This window comes from Tamandua tetradactyla, chromosome 13, assembly GCF_023851605.1.
Source record: "Tamandua tetradactyla isolate mTamTet1 chromosome 13, mTamTet1.pri, whole genome shotgun sequence".
NCBI lineage: Eukaryota > Metazoa > Chordata > Mammalia > Pilosa > Myrmecophagidae > Tamandua > Tamandua tetradactyla.
In genome coordinates this window covers 13522001-13544252 of record NC_135339.1, presented here as the reverse complement: position 1 = coordinate 13544252, position 22252 = coordinate 13522001, and the positions used below count along the sequence as shown (strand labels likewise).

Genomic DNA, 22252 nt, shown 5'->3' with positions numbered 1-22252 from the left:
TGACTGCCTTTTCAAAGATCAAATGTCCATAGATGAGAGGGTCTATATCTGAGCACTCTATTCGATTCCATTGGTCGATATATCTATCTTTATGCCAATACCATGCTGTTTTGACCACTGTGGCTTCATAATATGCCTTAAAGTCAGGCATCGTGAGACCTCCAGCTTCGTTTTTTTTCCTCAAGATGTTTTTAGCAATTCGGGACAACCTGCCCTTCCAGATAAATTTGCTTATTGGTTTTTCTAATTCTGAAAATTAAGTTGTTGAGATTTTGATTGGTATTGCATTGAATCTGTAGATCAGTTTAGGTAGGATTGACATCTTAATTATATTTAGTCTTCCAATCCATGAACACGGTATGCCCTTCCATCTATTTAGGTCTTCTGTGATTTCTTTTAACAGTTTTTTGTAGTTTTCTTTGTATAGGTTTTTTTGTCTCTTTAGTTAAATTTATTCCTAGGTATTTTATTCTTTTAGTTGCAATTGTAAATGGGATTCGTTTCTTGATTTCTCCCTCAGTTTGTTCATTACTAGTGTATAGAAAAGCTACAGATTTTTGAAAGTTGATCTTGTAGCCTGCTACTTTGCTGTACTCATTTATTAGCTCTAGTAATTTTGTTGTGGATTTTTCTGGGTTTTCTACGTTTAGTATCATATCGTCTGCAAACAATGATAGTTTTACGTCTTCCTTTCCAATTTTGATGCCTTGTATTTCTTTTTCTTGTCTAATTGCTTTGGCTAGAACTTCCAACAGAATGTTGAATAATAGTGGTGATAGTGGACATCCTTGTCTTGTTCCTGATCTTAGGGGGAAAGTTTTCAATTTTTCCCCATTGAGGATGATATTAGCTGTGGGTTTTTCATATATTCCCTCTATCATTTTAAGGAAGTTCCCTTGTATTCCTATCTTTTGAAGTGTTTTCAACAGGAAAGGATGTTGAATCTTGTCGAATGCCTTCTCTGCATCAATTGAGATGATCATGTGATTTTTCTGCTTTGATTGTTGATGTGGTGTATTACATTAATTGATTTTCTTATGTTGAACCATCCTTGCATACCTGGGATGAATCCTACTTGGTCACGATGTATAATTCTTTTAATGTGTTGTTAGATACGATTTGCTAGAATTTTATTGAGGATTTTTGCATCTATATTCATAAGAAAGAATGGTCTATAGTTTTCTTTTTTTGTAAATCTTTGCCTGGTTTTGGTATGATGGTGATGTTGGCTTCATAGAATGAATTAGGTAGTTTTCCCTCCACTTCGATTATTTTGAAGAGTTTGAGGAGAGTTGGTACTAATTCTTTCTGGAATGTTTGATAGAATTCACATGTGAAGCTGTCTGGTCCTGGACTTTTCTTTTTAGGAAGGTTTTGAATGACTAATTCAATTTCTTTACTTGTGATTGGTTTGTTGAGGTCATCTATTTCTTCTTGAGTCAAAGTTGGTTGTTCATGTCTTTCCAGGAACCCATCCATTTCATCTAAATTGTTGTATTTATTAGCGTAAAATTGTTCATAGTATCCTGTATTACCTCCTTTATTTCTGTGAGATCATTAGTTATGTCTCCTCTTCCATTTCTGATCTTATTTATTTGCATCCTCTCTCTTCTTCTTTTTGTCAATCTTGCTAAGGGCCCATCAATCTTATTGATTTTCTCACAGAACCAACTTCTGGTCTTATTGATTTTCTCTATTGTTTTCAATTTCATTTATTTCTGCTCTGATCTTTGTTATTTCTTTCCTTTTGCTTGCTTTGGGATTAGTTTACTGTTCTTTCTCCAGTTCTTCCAAGTGGACAGTTAATTCCTGCATTTTTGCCTTTTCTTCTTTTCTGATATAGGCATTTAGGGCAATAAATTTCCCTCTTAGCACTGCCTTTGCTGCGTCCCATAAGTTTTGATATGTTGTGTTTTCATTTTCATTCGCCTCTAGGTATTTAGTAATTTCTCTTGCAATTTCTTCTTTGACCCACTCGTTGTTTAAGAGTGTGTTGTTGAGCCTCCATGTATTTGTGAATTTTCTGGCACTCTGCCTATTATTGATTTCCAACTTCATTCCTTTATGATCCGAGAAAGTGTTGTGTATGATTTCAATCTTTTTAAATTTGTTAAGACTTGCTTTGTGACCCAGCATATGGTCTATTTTTTAGAATGATCCATGAGCACTTGAGAAAAAGGTGTATCCTGCTGTTGTGGGATGTAATGTCCTATAAATGTCTGTTAAGTCTAGTTCATTTATAGTAATATTCAGATTCTCTATTTCTTTATTGATCCTCTGTCTAGATGTTCTGTCCATTGATGAAAGTGGTGAATTGAAGTCTGCAACTATTATGGTGTATGTGTCTATTTCCCTTTTCAGTGTTTGCAGTGTATTCCTCACGTATTTTGGGGCATTCTTGTTCGATGCGTAAATATTTATGATAGTTATGTCTTCTTGTTTAATTGTTCCTTTTATTAGTATATAGTGTCCTTCTTTGTCTCTTTTAACTGTTTTACATTTGAAGTCTAATTTGTTGGATATTAGTATAGCCACTCCTGCTCTTTTCTGGTTGTTATTTGCATGAAATATCTTTTCCCAACCTTTCACTTTCAACCTATATTTATCTTTGGGTCTAAGATGTGTTTCCTGTAGACAGCATATAGAAGGATCCTGTTTTTTAATCCATTCTGCCAGTCTATGTCTTTTGATTGGGGAATTCAGTCCATTAACATTTAGAGTTATTACTGTTTGGATAATATTTTCCTCTACCATTTTGCCTTTTGTATTATATATATATCAAATCTGACTTTCCTTCTTTCTACCCTCTTCTCCATGCCTCTCTTTTCTGTCTTTTTGTATCTGACTCTAATGCTCCCTTTAGTATTTCTTGCAGAGCTGGTCTCTTGGTCACAAATTCTCTCAGTGACTTTTTGTCTAAGAATGTTTTAATTTCTCCCCCATTTTTGAAGGACAATTTTGCTGGATATAGGAGTCTTGGTTGGCAGTTTCCATCCACTCACTTTTGATTTAAAAAAACAAAGCAAAACTGTATTTCCAGGCTTTCTCCCTTTTAAGTCTTGTCTGTTCTAACTTTTATAGTGATCATCTTACAGTGAGCAGCATTTGGAATAAATCTTTGGAATTTCCTTTATTTTAATGACCAGTAAATGAGAAATTTGTTGAAACCAAACCAAAAAAAAAAAAAAAAAATGGCTGGAGAGTATCCTGCCAAACCTATCCTTTGGCTGGTGAGCATCTTTTCCAGACAGGCGCCTGCTCCTCGAGCAGTAGCATGTTGAGTCATATGATTCACATGGATGTGGTTGATGTTAGGGCAACTAGGCTGAATATCATATGTCAAGGTTAGAGTTGCTACTGCTTATTTTGTTTTTTATTTAAAATGAGTTTCATGAATATATAGGTAGCAAAGAAAAAGAAACCAACACAGACAAACAACAAAAAGAATTCAACAAATAGTGTTGCAATAACAGGATACTCACATGGAAAAAGAATGAAATGTGACTCTGCCAAATAGCATTAAAAAAATATCAGAACTAGGGTGAGATTACTCCAAAACCTACAGCCTGATTCCTAGCTATACCTCTCCTGTGTATGTATATTTGAAACACATAACATTAAAGGATTTACATCAATGTCAAACATCTAGCATTTCAAATATATCAAAATATATAATTTATAAGGCAGTCAGCACCCCCAAATTTCATATCAGAGGATGGCAAACTGTTTTCTAAAGGGTTAGATTTAGTGGATATTTTAAGCTCTGTGGTCATCCCATTGCAGCTCAAAAATAGGCATAGACAATTCGTAAAAAAAAAAAAAAAAAAGAGCTTGGTTGTGCTCCAGTAGAATTTCATTTATAAAAATGATGCTGGGGCAGTGCGATGGTGACTCAGCAGGCAGAGTTCTCGCCTGCCATGCCAAAGACCTGGGTTCGATTCCTGGAGCCTGCCCATGCCAAAAAAAATATTGTGCTGGCCTGGATTTGGCCCAGGGACCATGGTTTGCTGACTCCTGTTCTATATGATTTAAATCTGATTCTTGGCTTTTCCCTCCAGGATGGAGTTAAAGATGGGTTTTACTAGTTGTGCACAGGGAAGACTCACACCAGAAAGAAGAGAAGTGGGGGACATGGAGTCCCAGCACGGGGAAGAACAGAGAGTTCTCATTTGCCAAAATTTAATTCTTCTAAGAGGGTGACTGTTTCTACTCTGGGGTGCTACCTGGGAAAAATACCTTTAGTAATTTAAAAGGAAACAATCCTATGATCTCCACCATTACAGAATCAAACTTTGGAAGCTGATAGTTAGCCTCTTATATATCCCTTGCCTGGAATGTATAATATTTCCAAATTTTCTTGGCAATATCTTTCAAGAGCCACCCTTTTCTCTAATACCTACTAAGATCATTACTAAATGATCCACAAACACTTTAATACATAGCAGCTCTTTCTGCAAATGGAGAGAGATAAGGGTCGGAAATGAACAGATGATTATAGCTATTTGATTTCAGCTTTAATTGCTTTCCAGCAGTCACAGAGAATGGACCAATTTTCTCAAAACAATATTTGTTCTGAAACAGAGGTCTGGGAGCACAGTTTTATCAATAATGCAAGAAGCTTTGGGAAAGCATAGGAAGGGCTTTCCCTTTTTCTAAAATGGATCCCAGTGTGTGCGTCCTTTCTTTAAAAGGCATAGCATGATATCGACTAATGTTGTTATGCAGAATCTAAAATATTGAGCCACATTTGTCCTCTTTTACCTCTTACTAAAGTAAAGAGAGTGTATAGTAAATGAGGGTTGAAAGAGAGGAAAGAAAATTTCCCTTCCCCCTCTCTGCTCCTGGTAAGTACTACTACTTTATGTCTTTTTACATTCGTCTCTTCTGGACAATTCATTTAAGTGAAATCATGCAGTATATCGTTTTTTATGCTCCTTTCATGAAGCCTAATGTTTTCAAGCTTCATCCATGTTGTTTCAGTACTTTATTTCTGTTTATTGCTAAATAATATTGTATGATTTAGCCATGTCACATTTTCTTTTATCCATTCATCAGTTGATGGACACTTGAATTGTTTCCACTTTATTGGCTATTATGAATACTGCTGCTATGAGCATTCAGGTGCAGCTTTTTGCATAAACATGTTTTCCATTCTATGGGAGTGAAATATCTAAAAGTAGAATTTCTGGGTCATATGGTAACTCCATGTTTAACTTTTTAAGGAACTTACCAAACTGTTTTCTACAGTGCCAGCACCACATTGCGTTCCCACCAATTTATGGGTCTCCCCAATCTTACTAAAATTTGCTACTTTTCTGTTTTATTTATTTATTATAGTCTTCCTAGCAGCTGTGGAGTGGTATTTCATCCTGGTTTTGATTTCGATTTTTCTTCTGCCTAATGGTGGTGACATCTTCTTATGTGCTTGCTGGCCATTTGTGTATCTTCTTTTGAGATATGTTTTTCAAATAGAAAGGAAAGTTTAGATAGAGAAAAGACAGAAAATTAATACGTATTGGATATCTGTAATGTGTTTGAACCATTTCAATTCTTACAAAAATTGAAGAATTGCAAGTTCCTTTCCTCTATGGCCAAAGACACAAACAAAAGCAAAAATTTTGAGAAATAATGCACAAAAATTTCAATCCTTTCTCTGAGATTAGGGCACTGTGATATCTTCACATGTTTTAGGTGATTGGGAGGCTAGGTCCCACTTTTATTCAGCTAGTCTATTTCATAGCAAATGGGAAATCTATGAGTGTTCCTATGAAGTGCTTTTCCATATGTGAAAATGCTGTAAGCATAGCCAGAGTCTCCAAACAAGTTTTTAGCATTGAGCCAGGACTCTGCTAAGCATCTTCTCCTGGGTACTTAGCTGAGCGTAGACTGGGCACATGACTGTCACCCAAGGGATTTCCTGGGAGGCAGCCGCATGTCTTATTATCTCTAAACTGAGCTCCTCACTTCTAACCCCAGGAACTGGTACAGCAAACGACAGTCTCATCATAGACACTCAATGACTGATTGTTCAATAAATAATGATTTAATTGGCATCATACAGAGATATTGCAGAAGTGGTGAGGCTTTATATAGAAGTTGATTTGCTGAGTAAAAATAGGAGAAATGCTTTCTGTGGAGCATTTTGCTGGACCTATTAATATGCATTGTCCCTTTTCTTACATAGGCTTCTTGAAACCCCATGGATTATATATTTTCATTGATTCAGCTTATTCATGTTCAAAATACCAACATGTAGCAAGGCTGGAATGCAAACTCAGACCAACAAACGTACATTAGAAAGCATTAAATTAGGTATTTAGACCTAGGCACTGCACATTTCCTTTCTTCCTTCTGTGAACTCATTTTTCCTCTTCTCCTTTTATGACCTCCTCTACCCTGTTTTCTAGGAAGTTCTAGTCATACACCTGATTTAGCATTTCTGGCACTATGCTGGCTAGGATGGGGGATGGGAATACAAGGCAGCTTGAACACCAACATCCTGTGCTTTCATTACTAACTGTTCTTTTCATCTTTTACAGTCCTTTTCATAATTTTTGCAGTCATATAAAATGAATACTCCCTTATCTTTCCGTAATGGTTTCTTTTGGGGAAATGTCTCCTGATTGATGTGTTTACACCCAGACTTGCAGACCACATACTAAGAGATAGAGGTAGGGACCACAGTTATTTTCCCTTACTATCTCAATTAGTCCCTCCAGTCCAAGCCAAATGAGCACACAATAGAAATAAAACCAGCAAGCGTCCTATACAAAGGCAGCATCAAGATGACTAACTCCTGCCTTAATCCACTGTCAAAGCTCTTCTTCTATAGAAATGTTGACTGTCACTGCCGAGAGAGCTGCCTGCTCCTCTCTTTGAACCCCTCTAGCAGTTTTTTCTACATCTGCCATGACACGTCACACAGCGACTGTGTAGGCATGTTTCACACCCGGGTCCAGTGTCTCCTATGCAGGTAGGTATCTTCTTCATACCCCATATAGAGAAGGAAGGGCTTGGGTTTCTGAGCTACCTTATCTGGATGAGGATCCAAATAAGTGCTAAGAAGATGAAGAGAGAAAAATAAGATTTAAAATATAGTGAGCGTTATTTAGTGTAAATTTTATGACAGAATTTGGAAAATCGGGTCAATGTTCAGGCATTTTTTCACTCATAATCGCATGAAAAGGTGATTTGAAAGACTATACAATAAGAATTCCCAGAAATCAAGCACAATCTTTATTTTATCTGTGTAGCCACCTAACTCCTCCCAATATTTACATAGCACAGAGTTTCCATTTGGGCTCAAAAAATGGGTGTTGGGTGTGAAGATGAGAAATACACCCCCCCCCGCCCCCATTGCTCTTATATTTACTTGTATTATAGGGACTGATGGAGCATTCAGCAAGGAGAAGTTCGACTATATGCACTTGGAAAAAGTCAGTGACTCAGTTCAGTTGGAACTGCAGTATGCTTAGTGTTTATAACGGAGTTGGGTTTCCTTGGTTTAGTTCCCCCCTTTCCACTTACTAGCTGTGTAATCCTGAGAAAAAAATGCATGACCTCTCTGTGCTTCACTTTATCTTCTGTAAAATGAAAGTAATAATTAGATTTGATTAAAAAGTTTATTCCAAACACCATTATCACAAGGTGACTTCTAAGATCTCTATTATCTTGAAATTGTCTAGTTTGACTTGTTACAACTAAAATAGCTAAAGACAAATTTAAACTATCAGTGTGCTTTGATGGGTTGTGTTGATTGTTAAAATACTGAACTGATTTTATCCTAGTTGATCAGTAATCACCACTCAAAGCCCCCTAAATGAAGCCTACGCATGCCACCCTAGAAGCCCTGCCTTAGGGTTCCCAACCCAACATTGGATTAATCCACAAACCAAGGACCTCATGGGGCCTCCAGGATCCAGCTCTAACTATGGACGAATTTATTCTGAATAGTCCTGTCATTGACATACTGCTTATTAAATATTTCAGATATAACCTCTGCACATACTTGACAGGCAGGAAATTTGGTCTGGGAGAAAGTCCCTGAAAACACAAATATACAGCTGCTTATCAAAGACATTGAACTTCTTATTTTTCATATGGGACATATGACCACCAAGAAAATAACCTGGATTATTGGCAGTAAGCTTCAGAGGTATTTACATCAGCAAAGACATGTTTTCTATCATTTGTCTCCAAAAACATTATTACTGATAAAGCTAATGTATTGAGCTATGGGGTGATAATTGCATTATTATGCCAAAGATAACTGTGTGATGTGATATTGGTATAATTATCTTTGTTGGAATCATCATGATGCTTCTTCACTCAGGAAGCAGGATTTAAGCATTTACTATATGTCAAGCCTGGGGATAAATTTTGGGGAGGCAGTGATGGCCTTGCCTGGTTCCCAGGAACTCATAATGTAGTTAAGGAAGAGGATGTGGAAGCAGACATGTAAGCATTTAAGTTCAAAGTGAGTATCATAGCACAGAGATAGGAAAGAAGTTTTCTTGGAGCTCAGAATATGAACCACTAATTCTAACCTGGGGGGCTGGTTCAGTAGGAGCTAATATTTCATATACATCTTAGACAATTAGAAATGTTTTAGTCAGGCAGAGAAATAAAGACTGTGTTACTGGATCCCTGGGGATGTGAAAAGAAGAGGGTGTAATGAAGTCAAGAAGTCTTCTGTGTTCGGGTCTGGCCAGAAGTTGGCTGGGAAGCAACTATTGCTATGGTATAATGAAGACATGATGGAATATTCAATACTGGAAAAAGAACATTCTGTGCTATTGAAAGATGTGTGAATTGTTGACTGAAGGGCAGATGGTTGAGGGTTGTTGAGAGACCAGATGGGCAGCTGTTTCTATGAGTGCAAAGGACTTTCAGTCACTGTATATCATCAAAGAAACATACCTAAGACAAGAAACTGTCATGGAGGATGAAATGCTGTCCCCTTTATGGACCGCTATAATAACTGGAAAAACATTCTTGAATGGGAAATCAAATCCCAATTATTTGGTTGCTTAGGGAGCATGGTGTCAGGAGAAAGCTGTGTGATGAAGGTTGATCGTGAAGTGTTATTAAAATCCCTGTGTAACTGACTTAGATGGTAGGAACAAGCCTGAAGTGTGTTAGATAGATGACACTTCTCTACATGGGATGTTAGAATGGGCCCTTCCCATGTAGCCTTAGCACTCTCTTGGCCCTCTATAAATGACTATATTTTTGCCATAGCTGCAGGTATGCAAGTTTCTATTTGCTTGCTACTGCTCATGTACAAGGAAGATAAAGATTAAAAATGTGGAAAGCCCACTGGCAACCAAACAGGAATATTTTCAATGAACACACAGAGTACTCGATCAGATAACTCTGCTGACATTGATCGGAACACAAGGCAAACACACAAATGTCTAAGCAACCTCCTCTTCTGACCGATGTAAATGTGTACTGCTTCTGTATGAATGACAGGTCTGACTCTGCTATCATCCCCCTGTATCCTGAAGTTTAAACTACTCAGTCATCAAATTGCCTTCACTTTTTGGCTACATCCCATCACTGTTGTCCCCTTACTTTCCATTGGGCTAAGTCATTCTAAGAGTAGTCAATGTAAAGCACAAATTCCCTAGCCAGGTTGTTTTGTTAGAAGAAATGGAGCCTCTGTGGGATTTAAAAAATATCATTATAATATGCAAATATCTATAATTCAGGGTTGGTATGAGGATACTCATTCCATAAGAATTCATTAAACAACTGTTGTGTCAGGTGATTGGTTTAGGGACTGGAAACACAAATTCCAAAATGGAAAATGTCCCTGTCTTCCAGAAGCTCGAGGTCTATAGGACAAACAGACTTAATTAAATGTGACAATTTGGTTATCATTTCTAGTAGCAAATCTGAGGATTTCCCCAAGAGGGAGACTCATTTTGTTAGACTTTGATAAAACAACTCAAAGGTTCGGCTTCCTGGACCTCTGTGTTGTTTGTGGCTCAAGACTACGAGTAGTGGTTAAAATGTGTCTGCTTCAGATGAGGAAATGTGTTTGTGTGTCTATGTATACATGCACTTGTGTATATGTGTGCATATATGCATGTACATACACTAATTTGCCATTTTCCCCCAGAGAGGAAAGTGAGGGGAGTAGGACTTCTGGACTAAGTGGAGAAAGGGCCAATGAGAGCCCCACTTGGCAACATAAGAGATATTGTAGAGAGTAGAGATATCTGATGGGATTTACTTTTTGCTGAAGGTTCCTCTGTCTTGCCATCTGTGCTCTAGATGAGATATATAGATGGCTGTGATTGTGTGGGGTGCAGAGGGGGCATGTGCAAAGACTACGGGGGACGTGGACACTTGGAGGACTGTGGCCTGGACACTGAAAATAGGAGAGAGAGATGATTTTGTATGAGATGAGGATGGAGGGAGAGACAAGGTTTGGAAGGACTCAGAGCCTCATCATAAGGCCAGGGGAAATGACCAAATGATGTTTAGGAAGGAAATGACCACCTGTACTGTGTTTTTGTGCACCTTATACAAATTGATTGTAATGCAGATCATTCATTCTAGGGTGGCCAGCGTGCATGTAGGCAGGCCTGTTAGGAATATTATAAGGGAGATAAAATAGAACGAAATATTAGATTAAAAGATGTATTTAGGAAGTAGAATCAAAAGCTTTGGATGATTATACTTGAAGGGTGAGGAGAAGAATGGCTACAAGCTTGCAGCCTGCAGCATGGGCTCGATGGTGTGGTGTTAACTATAGAGAGGATGCAGAAAGAAGAACAGGTTTGTGGACGAGGAATAAGGGTTTGGTCTTCCTAATATTAATTTTGAGGAGCCTTAGGGATGACCGTCAGGAGGGGAAAGTTATGGCAGGTTGGAGGTCAAAGGAATGCTGTGGGGTGTGAAGATAAAATCAAAAGCTATTGGCATTAGATGCTAACAGACAGGATTGCTCAGCTGGTTCCCAAAGTGTAGGGTACATGGGAATTACCTGGGAGGCTTGCTAAACCAGCTTCCTATCTCATACCTCCAGAGTTTCCGATACAGTTGATCTGGGATGGGGCCCATGAAGTAACATTTCTGACAAGTTCCCAGATGATGCTGACTCTGCATGTCTGAGGACCACCCTGGGAGTAGCACTGACTTAGGGAGTAGGTGGCAGAGAAAGGAAAAGCAAAAATCAGAATATGACCTGTGGGAAGCAGAATAGAAGAGCAAGTCAGGATGCGTTGGTTTGAGTGCAGAAGTTATCAGCTAAGAGCCCTGTGACCTTGGACAAAGGACGTCACTCTCTAACACTCACTTTCTCCATTTATGAAATAAGGGTAAAAATGCTAGCCTAACTTTATAGTGTTATCTTGAGACCAAAAAGATAGCTAAAGGAAAGTGCTTAGCACCCTGCCGTGTACGATGTACTTATCTGAAGACCAGGTGGTAAGAAATCTGACATTTAAATACAGGTTAGAGGCGAATGAGGTGACAAAAGCCAAAGAACAAGGCTATGTGAAGATACAGAAGGCAATGAAAGAAAGGTTTTCCAGAAGGTGGAAGTGGTTATGAAGGTCAGAGGCTGCTGAGAGTTCAAACAAGATGATTTTTAAAAAAGAAAAAAACCAAACCACTCATTGGATTTAGAGATAGTTGGTGGCATAGAATGGACCATTTCACTTGCTGATGCGCGGACCAGAGAATGTGTGTGTGAATTACACAGCAGAGATCTGAGTGCAATCCAAGGCCTTCACTCACCGGGTGTCCCATTTTCACTACTATTTTTGAAAACAGTTTCATGTATATGCACATGAGTGCAGGTAGGAGGAAATATAATCAGCTTTAGGATAAACTCTCCAAATCCAAATGAACGCATTTCCACTGAACAATTTATGTCCTGTGCAGGTTCATTTAAGCTGGAAAATAATTTTTAAAAGCAAAGATCTCTGACTGCAAGGTGGCGGGGAAGTCATACACATTTAACAAGAGCTCTTTCTATGTTTCCTGTGAGAACTGATGGCTCTGGGGATACATCAAGAACTGTCAGTCCTCACAGCAGTCCCACAACTGAACTGAACTTTTAAATTCCTTGCCCAACACTCCCCATTTCCCCCATGCCAGCAAAGTGAACAATTGCTTGCTCTCTGGCAGCGAGAAGTAAGCTAGCTATCTTTTCCTTTTGCCAGCTGAGAAATGGTTTGTTTCCCTTTCAGACACCACTGCATTCTTGCAATTTCCTTGACCATTAAATATTTTATAAGCCTGTCTCATGCCAGTGCTCCTTCCTGGGTATCCTATAAATGGCAGGCTCAACAGAGAATTTTAATGCATGGCAGAAGGTTTTCTTAACACTTTTCCTAGAGAACAGGCTGCTGCCCCAATTCAGAACCATATGTAAATCACTTCTGGCCTGTAAAGGCCTTTGGCTAATCCTAAAAGCTTTTGGATTAAGTGGCTGGATTTTTAACCTTTTGTAGAGAATTGATGTGTCATGAATTCAGTGGGGGCAGAAAAAAAAAATGCTTTAAGAATATGCCATTTGCAAGCCAGGAAGGCGATAAATTTATTTAGGGTCTTCTCTTGTGCCTCTTGATTCGTCTTCCTACTGTGATCTTCCCTTTTCGATCTATGATTCCTTCTCCTGTGCCAATTAAATCACACATTTTTTAAGACCTAGCTCCAATCCCACCCCTTTGAGAAGGATCCAGAGATAACTGTAGCTTGAATTGAGTGCTCCCTTTTCTTTGATTATCTACTACAATTATTATCTGTAATAGCCAATTTAACACTCCTGTTCCTGCAACAAGATATGTGTTCTCACAGTGTGCCGTATTGTGCTGGAACATAGAAAACCTCAATAAGCAATATTGGGGTTCAACCCAGTACTTAATAAGGAAAACCAGTCATCATTTAAACTCATTAACAAATTAACTTTCATTGCAAAATCTGCTGAGATTTCTGTCTTCTGGTTTTACATTTTCTTCCCATTTTGCCTTTATTGAATTAAAAGTGCATCCCCCCCCCCCATCTCACTGTGTATTTCATTACTGTACTGATTGCATATTGTGGATACTACAAGATGTGGAAAGAACACTGAACTTAAAAGCAAAGCACTCTTTCTGACCTCCCGGGGAAATAGAGACCAAGACCCATAAAAATATTAAAAACACTATAAACTGCATTTAACAAGTGCCAAAGAAGTGCTCCGGATAATTGCACAGTGTCTCTGGCCCCAAGCGAACTGGACGCTATTCTTAAAGCCAGCAGCAGTACTTCCTCATTCTGAGCCCTAGACCTTTGGACATACTGACTACGTTGCTTGGAAAACCCTTCCTGAGAACTCACACTGCTCATCTTAAGCCTAACTTCCCTTCATTCTTCACTCCCCACTATTTTAGAAAATCCTCCCTACTTCTTTTCTTTTCCTTCCTCTCCCTCAGTCCTTTGGGGTTGACTTCTCCCTCCTCCCATAAAATCCTGTACACTTTACCTGAATTGCTTTGCAGGCACTTCTCACATTCTAACTTCTCAGCATTTATTCATTTCCCAGATAATATGTTTATTGCTGTTGCGGGGTAGAGTTTATTTTGATTTTGTGATGTTAACAGAAGCATGCAGACTTTTCAGTAGAGAAGGCTTAGAAAAATACCCAAGTATTTTTTAGACCACCTCTAGGTTAGATCATAGATACAGAGATACAAAACCTTATCCACCCCCCAGCAGTTGCTTTTCTACAAAAAAGAAGGCATTCTTTGAGTTTTTAATATATGATACAGGTGCTACCATATACTGTTGTGAGCTTAATGTATTAAACTTTTTAAGTGATTATAATTTTAAAAATACAAAAAGCGTCCAAAAAGAGTTGGATAAATTCATAGATGAGAGTTCTGTACCTGATTGTTTAGGAACCCTGAGATTGTTTACGACCGTAACTTTTCTTGTTTGGAATAAGACCTTATGCATTATCTCATTCTTACAAAATGCCTCATTTCCCCCTCAGAACAAAATACGTGGTTAGATATGTTAGAGCCTGCTGTGTCATGACACAGAAAGAAAATAATCATACTTTATATTTTATTTTGTCTCATCTTTAGTTATACTCTGTTTTATAATGTATGTTACATATTAGAAAGATATGAAAAAAATTATACATATGTGTTCTTATAAGTAGGCATACAAACTCTGGAAGATGTAATCCCGCATTATCCCTGTCTCTGTTTGGCTGTGTTTTAAGTCACTGTGACTTAAGCACAGTATGCTTATTATTTACTTCACACAAATCTAGGTAGGTGGTCCTAGAGTTATTACGGCAAGTAAATGAGTTCATTAAGGATTCAGAGTTTTTCTGTTTTTCCATCCCACATCTTTTGCATAATAATTTCAGGATTTTACCTCAAGTTTGCAATTGAATTGCTGCAATTCCAGGTATCTTCTCCTCATACACAGTCTTAAAGCTGGAAGTGAATGAAGGCAGCTAGCCAAAAGGCTTTCCTCTGAGAAGCTTTTTTTTTTTCCTTTAAGGAGTAAAATCTTACACAAAACTGCCTCAACATTAGACATCCCTTTACATCTCATTCATTAGATCTGGGTCACATGGCCATTTCTGAGCCAACCACATGGCAAAGAGAACTTGATTTCCATGGGTGTTTTAAAACAAAAACACTTATTACTGTTACTGGAATATTGCTGCCTGGCAATGAAGAAGAAAGAAATGCTTGAGGGTGGTGGCAAATGACAGTGTCAAACCTGTCCAATTAGGGGTGTGTGAGCAAAGAGGTTTGGAGACCACTGTACAAGAAAGCAGCTGGCCTTTTTAAGAGCAATAAGTAAAATAAAGCACATGGCATCTGAAGTCCATGGGCCAAATCCAGACTGCTGCCTATTTTTGGAAATAAAGTTTTATTGGAATGCAGCCATTCCTGTTCATTCAAGTGTTGTCTTTGTGTGCTTTCACACTGAAATGGCAGCCTTAAATAGTTGTGACAGAGACCTTATGGCCTGCAAAGTGTAAAATATTTACAATCTGGCTGTTTAGGAATGTTAGCTAACTCCAAGATTAATCAATGTATTGACTGATGGAAGGTTTTGATTTCCATTTAGTAATAACTCCTTGTTGACAGAGTTGATGGCTTGATGTATTAAGACCCTGGCTTTTTTTTAGCTTTTTTTTATTGTGAAAATATAGATACGAAAATAGTACTACATTTCAAAGTAGTTGTTAAAGAATAGATTTCAAAATCTGGTATGGGTTAGAGTTCCACAACTTCAGCTGCTTCTAGCTGCTCCAGGACATGGGAGACAAAAAAGAAATGCCAGTATAGTGTTCAGCAGTCACATTCATTTCTTAAATCTTAACTTGTCTGTTATAACTCCTCTTTCTCCTTTGATTCTTCTCCCAGTCTTTAGGGATATTTGGGTTATGCCCATTCTAATTTTTTTCACGTTGAAAAGGTATGTCAACAATACGGGATAGGGGAATGGAACTGGTTGACGTTCTTGACGATATTGGCACCTCTGGGTTTCAGGACTTATCTGGCTAGGAATTATCTGAAGGTTGTGGGTTTCTGAAAAGTTAACTTAGTGTGTGTAACTTTTGTAGGATCTCAGATAAAGCCCTGAGTATTCTTTAGGTTTAACAAGAAGGATGTCAGTTGGGGTTTGGCAGACAGCGATAATTAGCAATATTTAACTGAGGCTTGCATAACAGTAGCCTCCAGAATAGCCTCTGTGCATAGGCTGAACACTCTCAGTCACTGATACCTTATTATTTTTTTCCTTTTAACTTTTTAAATTGTGAAATATAACATAAATACAGAAAAGCAATACATTTCAAAGAATATTTTAACAAGTAGTTCTAGAACACATTTCGAAGTATGGTTAAAGATCCACAATGTCAGGTATTTCCTTCTAGCTGCTCTAAGACACTGGAAATTAAAAAGGAATATCAATTTAATGATTCATTAGTCATGTTCATTTGTTAAATCCTAACTTCTCTGTTATGACTCCTCTTTCTTCTTTGGTGCCATATCTTTAGGAATATTTGGACTAAGACCATTCTAAGTTCTTCAGGTTGAGAACAGGTGTCGACATTATGGGATAGAGGGATGCAACTGTTTGCTCTTGGAGAGACTGGTGACTCTGGATTTCAGGGCTTATCTGGCCTAGGATCCATCTGGAGGCTTCAGGTCTCTGAAAAATAAACTTAGTGAGTGAAACTTTAATAGAGTCTCAGATAGAACCCTGGGTATTCTTTAGGGTTTACAGGAATACTATTAGTTGGGGCTTGGTATGCCATGGTAATTAGCAGTATCTCACTGTGAAGCTTGCATAAGAGTTATCTCCAGAATAGCCTGTTGACTCTATTTGAAATCTCTTAACCACGGATACTTAATTTTTTTTTTTTTTTACATTTCTTTTCCCCTCTTTTAAGACCCTGGCTTTTGAGGAAAAAAGCCAGCCAGGCTGCCACTGGTTGTACAGCTCTGAGGAAAATGACCTAACTATTTTCAGCCTCAGTTCCAAAAGAACTCTATCTTACAGTGTTGATGTGAAGATCATGTTAAAATGTATTTTACTATATCATGAACATAAAAGTTTCAAAAGAAAAAATACATATAAAGTAGCCTGGAGGAAAAGAAGAGGAATTATGTTTACTTACCCAATACTTTTGTGATTTGTAGATAAACAGTGTGCTACATGGATACTATATACTGAAATTCCTAGGTAAATACTAGCATGTCAAATTTCTTGATGATAGCAGGTACTAAGCAATAGAAAGATTAGACCCAACATTATATATCGTTATTAAGTTCTTTAGAAAGAGTAAATAATGATGTTGTCTTTGAATCCAGTCAAGTCATTTTGAGGGATCAGCATGCCTTATTTAATTAAATAATTATTTTAAATAATTGTGAGATTCTCTAAGCTAGGGGAATAGAAAACCCACGTGCATGGTAGGTCTGACATTCCTGCATTCTCCCACTCCACATGTTTGCAGAGGCATTTACTCTGGTCTCTTATCTTCTGTAATGTGCTGATGGATGATAACAGGAGGGGAAAAGCAGTTGGTAGAGTGGGGTGGTAACCACTGGAGACAGCAGTTGTCAAACGGAAACTAATTGATTGTAATTGCTTTGCCATTGTATTGCTCTTGGAATCTAGCTTGTTAAAACCACTGATTATAAAAGAAGAATCTCTCGTTTTGTGCTGTAGGTTATGCTAATGAAAAGCTGTTCTTGAAGGAATGATCAGTGAATATCAATAAATGGATAATAAGAAATTAAAGGAAAAGTTAAATAACTGATCATGAGTTAATGTACTTCAGCAGTCAGAGTAGCAGCCAACTGTGCGGTGTTTCATATTGCTTTATTTTTTTGCTCTGAGCTCTTGAATTTTAAATATTTCCCAAGGAACGAGAGATTGATTATTGATTCTGTGAGACTGTTTTTCACATCCTGTCTTGAATAATAGATCTCCATTACAAAGAGATATGCTGGGAAATAGGAAAAGGGTCTGTTGTGTGGAGGCTTTATTTTGTGCTAAAGGATTGGTAGGGAGATATTTTCAAATGGAAAGATGTAGGTTCCCTTGTACCACCAAGGTAGAGCGGACCAGAAGTGGATTTTCCCAGTGGTAGTGCATGAATGAGGTTCTCTGTGAATCTAAGGCAATGCTTTTGCACTGTGCATCAATATTAAAAGAGGGGCACTGAAAGATAGCACTAATGTGGAATCATATCTAGCTTAGTGCTATAAGAGATGCATTTTTTTTCTAAGATTGCAATGATCCCTTTACTGACCATATTTTTGATCGATAGCATTTAAACAACTCATGATCTCAAAATGATCAGATTTTAAACAACTCATGATCTCAAAATGATCAGATTTGTCGTGAAAAGATTTTTACTGAGCACCTAATCTGATTAAGCCCAAACCCCTGCCCTCAAGAGGCTCATACACTGCAGGAATGGAGAAGCATATGGGCGCTTGTTACTGACAGAGCAACGAATGCTGCGTTGTGAGTAATGAAGGAGCTGGGACAGCTCATATGAGCTCTGGATGTCTTCTCCACCCGGAGGAGAAGGGTGGTTCCAAAACCAGGGGCAGGATGACGATTCCTGGCACTTGGGGAAAATAGAATAATAACTGGAATATGAAATGTGAGTTTTAGCATTCTAGAAAATGAGACTAGATATTCAGGTATAATTCCGCATGTCCAGTGTCCTAATCTCCTCTCCCGAAGGTTTTGGATATTCCCGTGGGAATGGGACCTGCTGAGGGGTTTTAGCCATTAGAGAGTCATGAGTAAGTTTCCTTTTAAGTAGATAGGTCTCCCATCAGTTTGGAGGGAAAGCAGAAAGAGGCTCATTGTTACCTCCAGTTAGTAAGATGGTACAATATTCCATGCTATTGAGCATTATTAATACCAGTGTATATCTGTGAAAAGGAAATTAGCAGCGCCTAAATGCTGAATAATTTATTCAACTTTGAGTTTTTGAATGCTTTTTTTCTTGTACATTGCAGTGAAATTGGTGCTAATATTTCCATTGCTTAAAACTCTGAAACTGGAATAATACCTCAGTGTAGTAATAGAGTCTGTGTCCTGTAGATAGCATATACTTATGGTTAGTTTTATATTTGGAAAGAAGATACACACATGGTTTAAGAAAAAAAGTAAGTAATTATGATTTTAAATGTGCCCTTTTAAGATGATGTTAAAAATGTCAATAATTTGGTCCCGTTAAATATTTACCAGAAACATTCTTCAAGTAGAGAGTCCATTTCAAAAATATGGACATTTGCATTTTAATTACATAATAAAAGGAAGAATAATTGGTTAAGCTATAACCCGATTACAGCTGTAACTTAAAATAAATAAATAAATAAAAAAAATACGGAAACTGACATTGGTTTCCACAGAACAATCACAATATGCATCGATCATGATTAATGACATTTGGCAAAAACACAGGAAAAAAATTGTTGTTTCAGTCCTTCATGCAATCTGTTTGTTATAAATGAAGTTAGTGCAAGTAAATTTGGGACATTCCCATGCAGAATCATTCACTTTCTACTGTCAAAGATTCCTAAAAGGAAGCATCCGCTAGAATGACGCCAATTGTTAAAGTCCAAAGGAGAAAAAAGACAACTCAGCACAGGGGTCAGATCTAGTTGCGATTGTCCAGTGGCGCTGGAGGAGTGGTCTCTCTGTTTGGCGAGAGTCCCTGAGCTCAGAGGCCACGAGATGGCCTCGATGCACAAGTCCTGGGCAAGGGGTCAGGGCTAGCTGGTGTTTGAATGTCCTGCTGACTGCATTTCCGTCTGTACTTCCCGCGGCAGATACCACAACGTATTCCACGGAGCGGTCGGAGCACTTCAAACCCTGCCGAGACAAGGACCTCGCGTACTGTCTCAATGATGGCGAGTGCTTCGTGATCGAAACGCTGACCGGATCCCATAAACACTGTCGGTAAGCCACTGAGGCCACTGGCCGGAGGGGAGGAGCCCAGCAGTGCTGGAGGTGGAGGGCTGCGGAGAGCACCTGGAATGCGCAGGGCTGGGATAAACACGGTCCAGTAGTTTTCATGGCAGAATCAAGAGTCTCAGTTGGGGTGGATACAAGGCTGCTCTCTCCTTAGTATTTGAGGGTCATAAAACCAAAACAAAGTAGACAAAGTTTAAGTTCTACTGACCGAGTAAAGGAAGATTCACGTTTATATCTAACCATTTAATGGAGGTAATTATTTACTCACATTAGCAGCCTATATTTATAGCGTGGGACTTAGGTACATACCCTGGGCCTCAAAACTAATCCTTTCTTGCAAACCTAGAGACAGAGGTGGGGTAAAGCCAACCTCTTATCTAAGATCTAGTCTCAGCATTTATTGAAAACCAAATCCCAGAGACTGTAACTGTGTCCAAAAAAAACGGAACCTTATTTTGATTCTTCCCTGGCTTATTAATTTCAATACCTTTTTTTTGACACCTCCGTGATGAAACTTTCTCCTGCAAGATGTTGTAAATGAAATTGTAGACTCGATGTAGCCTAGGTAGAGAACTACTTAGGGGGAAATTCTCAGTAGAGCTCAGAAAGGTGTTTAATTGGTTTTCAGAGACATAAGGTTATATAGCTGCTGAAAATAAAAACAAATGGAGATAAATAGTGCACTTCTAGACACTGCAGCTTTAAGGCACAATAGAAGAATCAAATTAGCATCCCCCCAAAATATTTCCCAGCGAGCTTTTGTTTCCAGCTCTTCCCTTGTAATTTGTTTTTCCTTGCGATTGTGTATGCTCCAGTGATCAGATATATCCACACCCTTTTCCTTCTCCTATTTACTCTTCTCAGATGACACAGTTATTAAATTAATTATTCTGAATCGTGAAGCATGGAAAATTATGACTATTTTCCCTCTCTATTGCTATTATAAAACTTTATTCTCATGTTGTTTTATTAAGATGGTACAGAGAAATGCATCTTATAATTATAAGCTTAGAATGCGATAGCATATTCCCTCTGGTTCCAGGGGTGAGTGTCATTCAGTCCATGAGGAGGCTTTGTCACATGGGGCAACTGGCATAGGTTTGGGAGAATTGTGGTCTATCTATTTATTTATCTATGATTTCTGTAAAACTTACAATATGTCCTGTATTAGAAGAGATGGAACCATGACCTTTTTTTCACCTTTGACACTGCAGCTTTCATTTGATTTGGGCCCTGAATTACATTTGTACCAGTTTCACACCCATTCCTGTCCTTTGGGAACCTGGGTTGGGGGTGCAAAGGGTGTGGGCAGTTTTCCTTCCCATACTCCTCCTCTCGTGTCATATGCGCTTTGTTAGTGTGGCACAGGTCGGAAGCACACAAGTGACTTTAACAAAGACCTCAAAGGAAAATCCAGGGTTTGCTACATTTTCAAGGTCATGAAGTGCATCTGAGCTCTTATAGACACTGAACCAGCTACTACCGTTTCCTTTGTCATTGCGGTGTTTTCCTCACGTGCCAGTGTGCAGTGCAATCCAATTAAGTTTGACTACCTAATTAGCTGATGAAGAATCAGTTCAAGCAGCTACTTAGTTAGATGGTATTTGTCTCCAAGAAAGGATCAGGACGGGTCTCTACCACAGTGCGCATGCTTTGACTCATGTGTTCCAAAGCCAAAGATGTCAAAAAAAAAAAAGTTTCTAATCTTTTTCAACGTACAACTTTCCTATATCATCTGTAAGTTCATGGGTCTCATGTCTGGAGGAAAAAAAAATCCTTTACATTTGCTTGTATGTGCATATCTAATTTCTTAAAACAAAAACAAGCAGAGATTTGTCTATGATTTAGTTGGAACTATGAGCATATATAATCTTTTTGGCCTTCTGTCTTCATATTTCTTGCATATTTCAGCACAGACAACCTGTTATTTAACATGGAGTCACAACATAGCTAATCATGACAAAAGACCAGCCTAAGACAGAATTGGAACTCGAGTAGGTTAATAGATGCCTATAAATCTCCTACCAGTGTATATGAATAAATCACACATCACATGTACCAGCTATTTATCTCCCTGGCTTTGCCATGAATAAAAGGCTTACATTTGTTCCTGCATCAGCCACTTTTAAGAACTCCAGTGTAGTTATTAATAATGTGCCATTTTGTAAGGCACTCTATTTAAGTAGTGTGTTTCATTCATTCTTCTCCCATTCAACAAATGTTCTTTGAGCACTTCCTATCACCAAGGTACCGCTAAATAAATGCATGCAAAAATAAATGTAGGGATTAAATAGCATTGCACTTTGTAGTATTCTTGGACTAAACAAACTGTTCATCACTAGGAAATAATGAAAACAAGGGAAAGTACTTTAGAGTGACTGGCACACCAGCAGGGTTACCTTTATGACACACGATTAACTGGATTATGTTTCAAATTAAGTAGGGCATCAATTTAGTGGATCAGAAGAGCAATACATTACTTAATATAGCTCATTAAATAGTTGACTTTCCATATGTTTCGAAAGATTAGATAGCCACATCTTAGAGAAATAGAGATTACATTTTCTAAATTAAAAACAACAAAAAAATTTGCAATCCTACGATAAACTACACCGACATTTTTTCTAAAATAGACCCTGCCCTACTAACACTTTTCTGTTACTTACCAAAGAAGAATAAGAGCAGAACCACCTAGAACATCCGGTATATGGATCCTGGATAAATAAATAAATAGAAAAACAGTCTTTCTGAGTTTAAAATACAAAGGCACAGACCA

At 38.1% G+C, this 22252-nt stretch overlaps 1 protein-coding gene across 4 annotated transcripts in view; it reads left to right on the top strand.

The window, feature by feature from the left end:
- NRG3 (neuregulin 3) overlaps window positions 1-22252 on the top strand; it is a 1079958-nt gene that overhangs the window by 453314 nt on the left and 604392 nt on the right. For all 4 annotated transcript variants that reach the window (XM_077124730.1, XM_077124729.1, XM_077124728.1 and 1 more), the window contains exon 2: window positions 19332-19461. In XM_077124730.1, the coding sequence (XP_076980845.1) occupies window positions 19332-19461 (130 nt within the window). The remainder of the gene's footprint in view (window positions 1-19331; window positions 19462-22252) is intronic.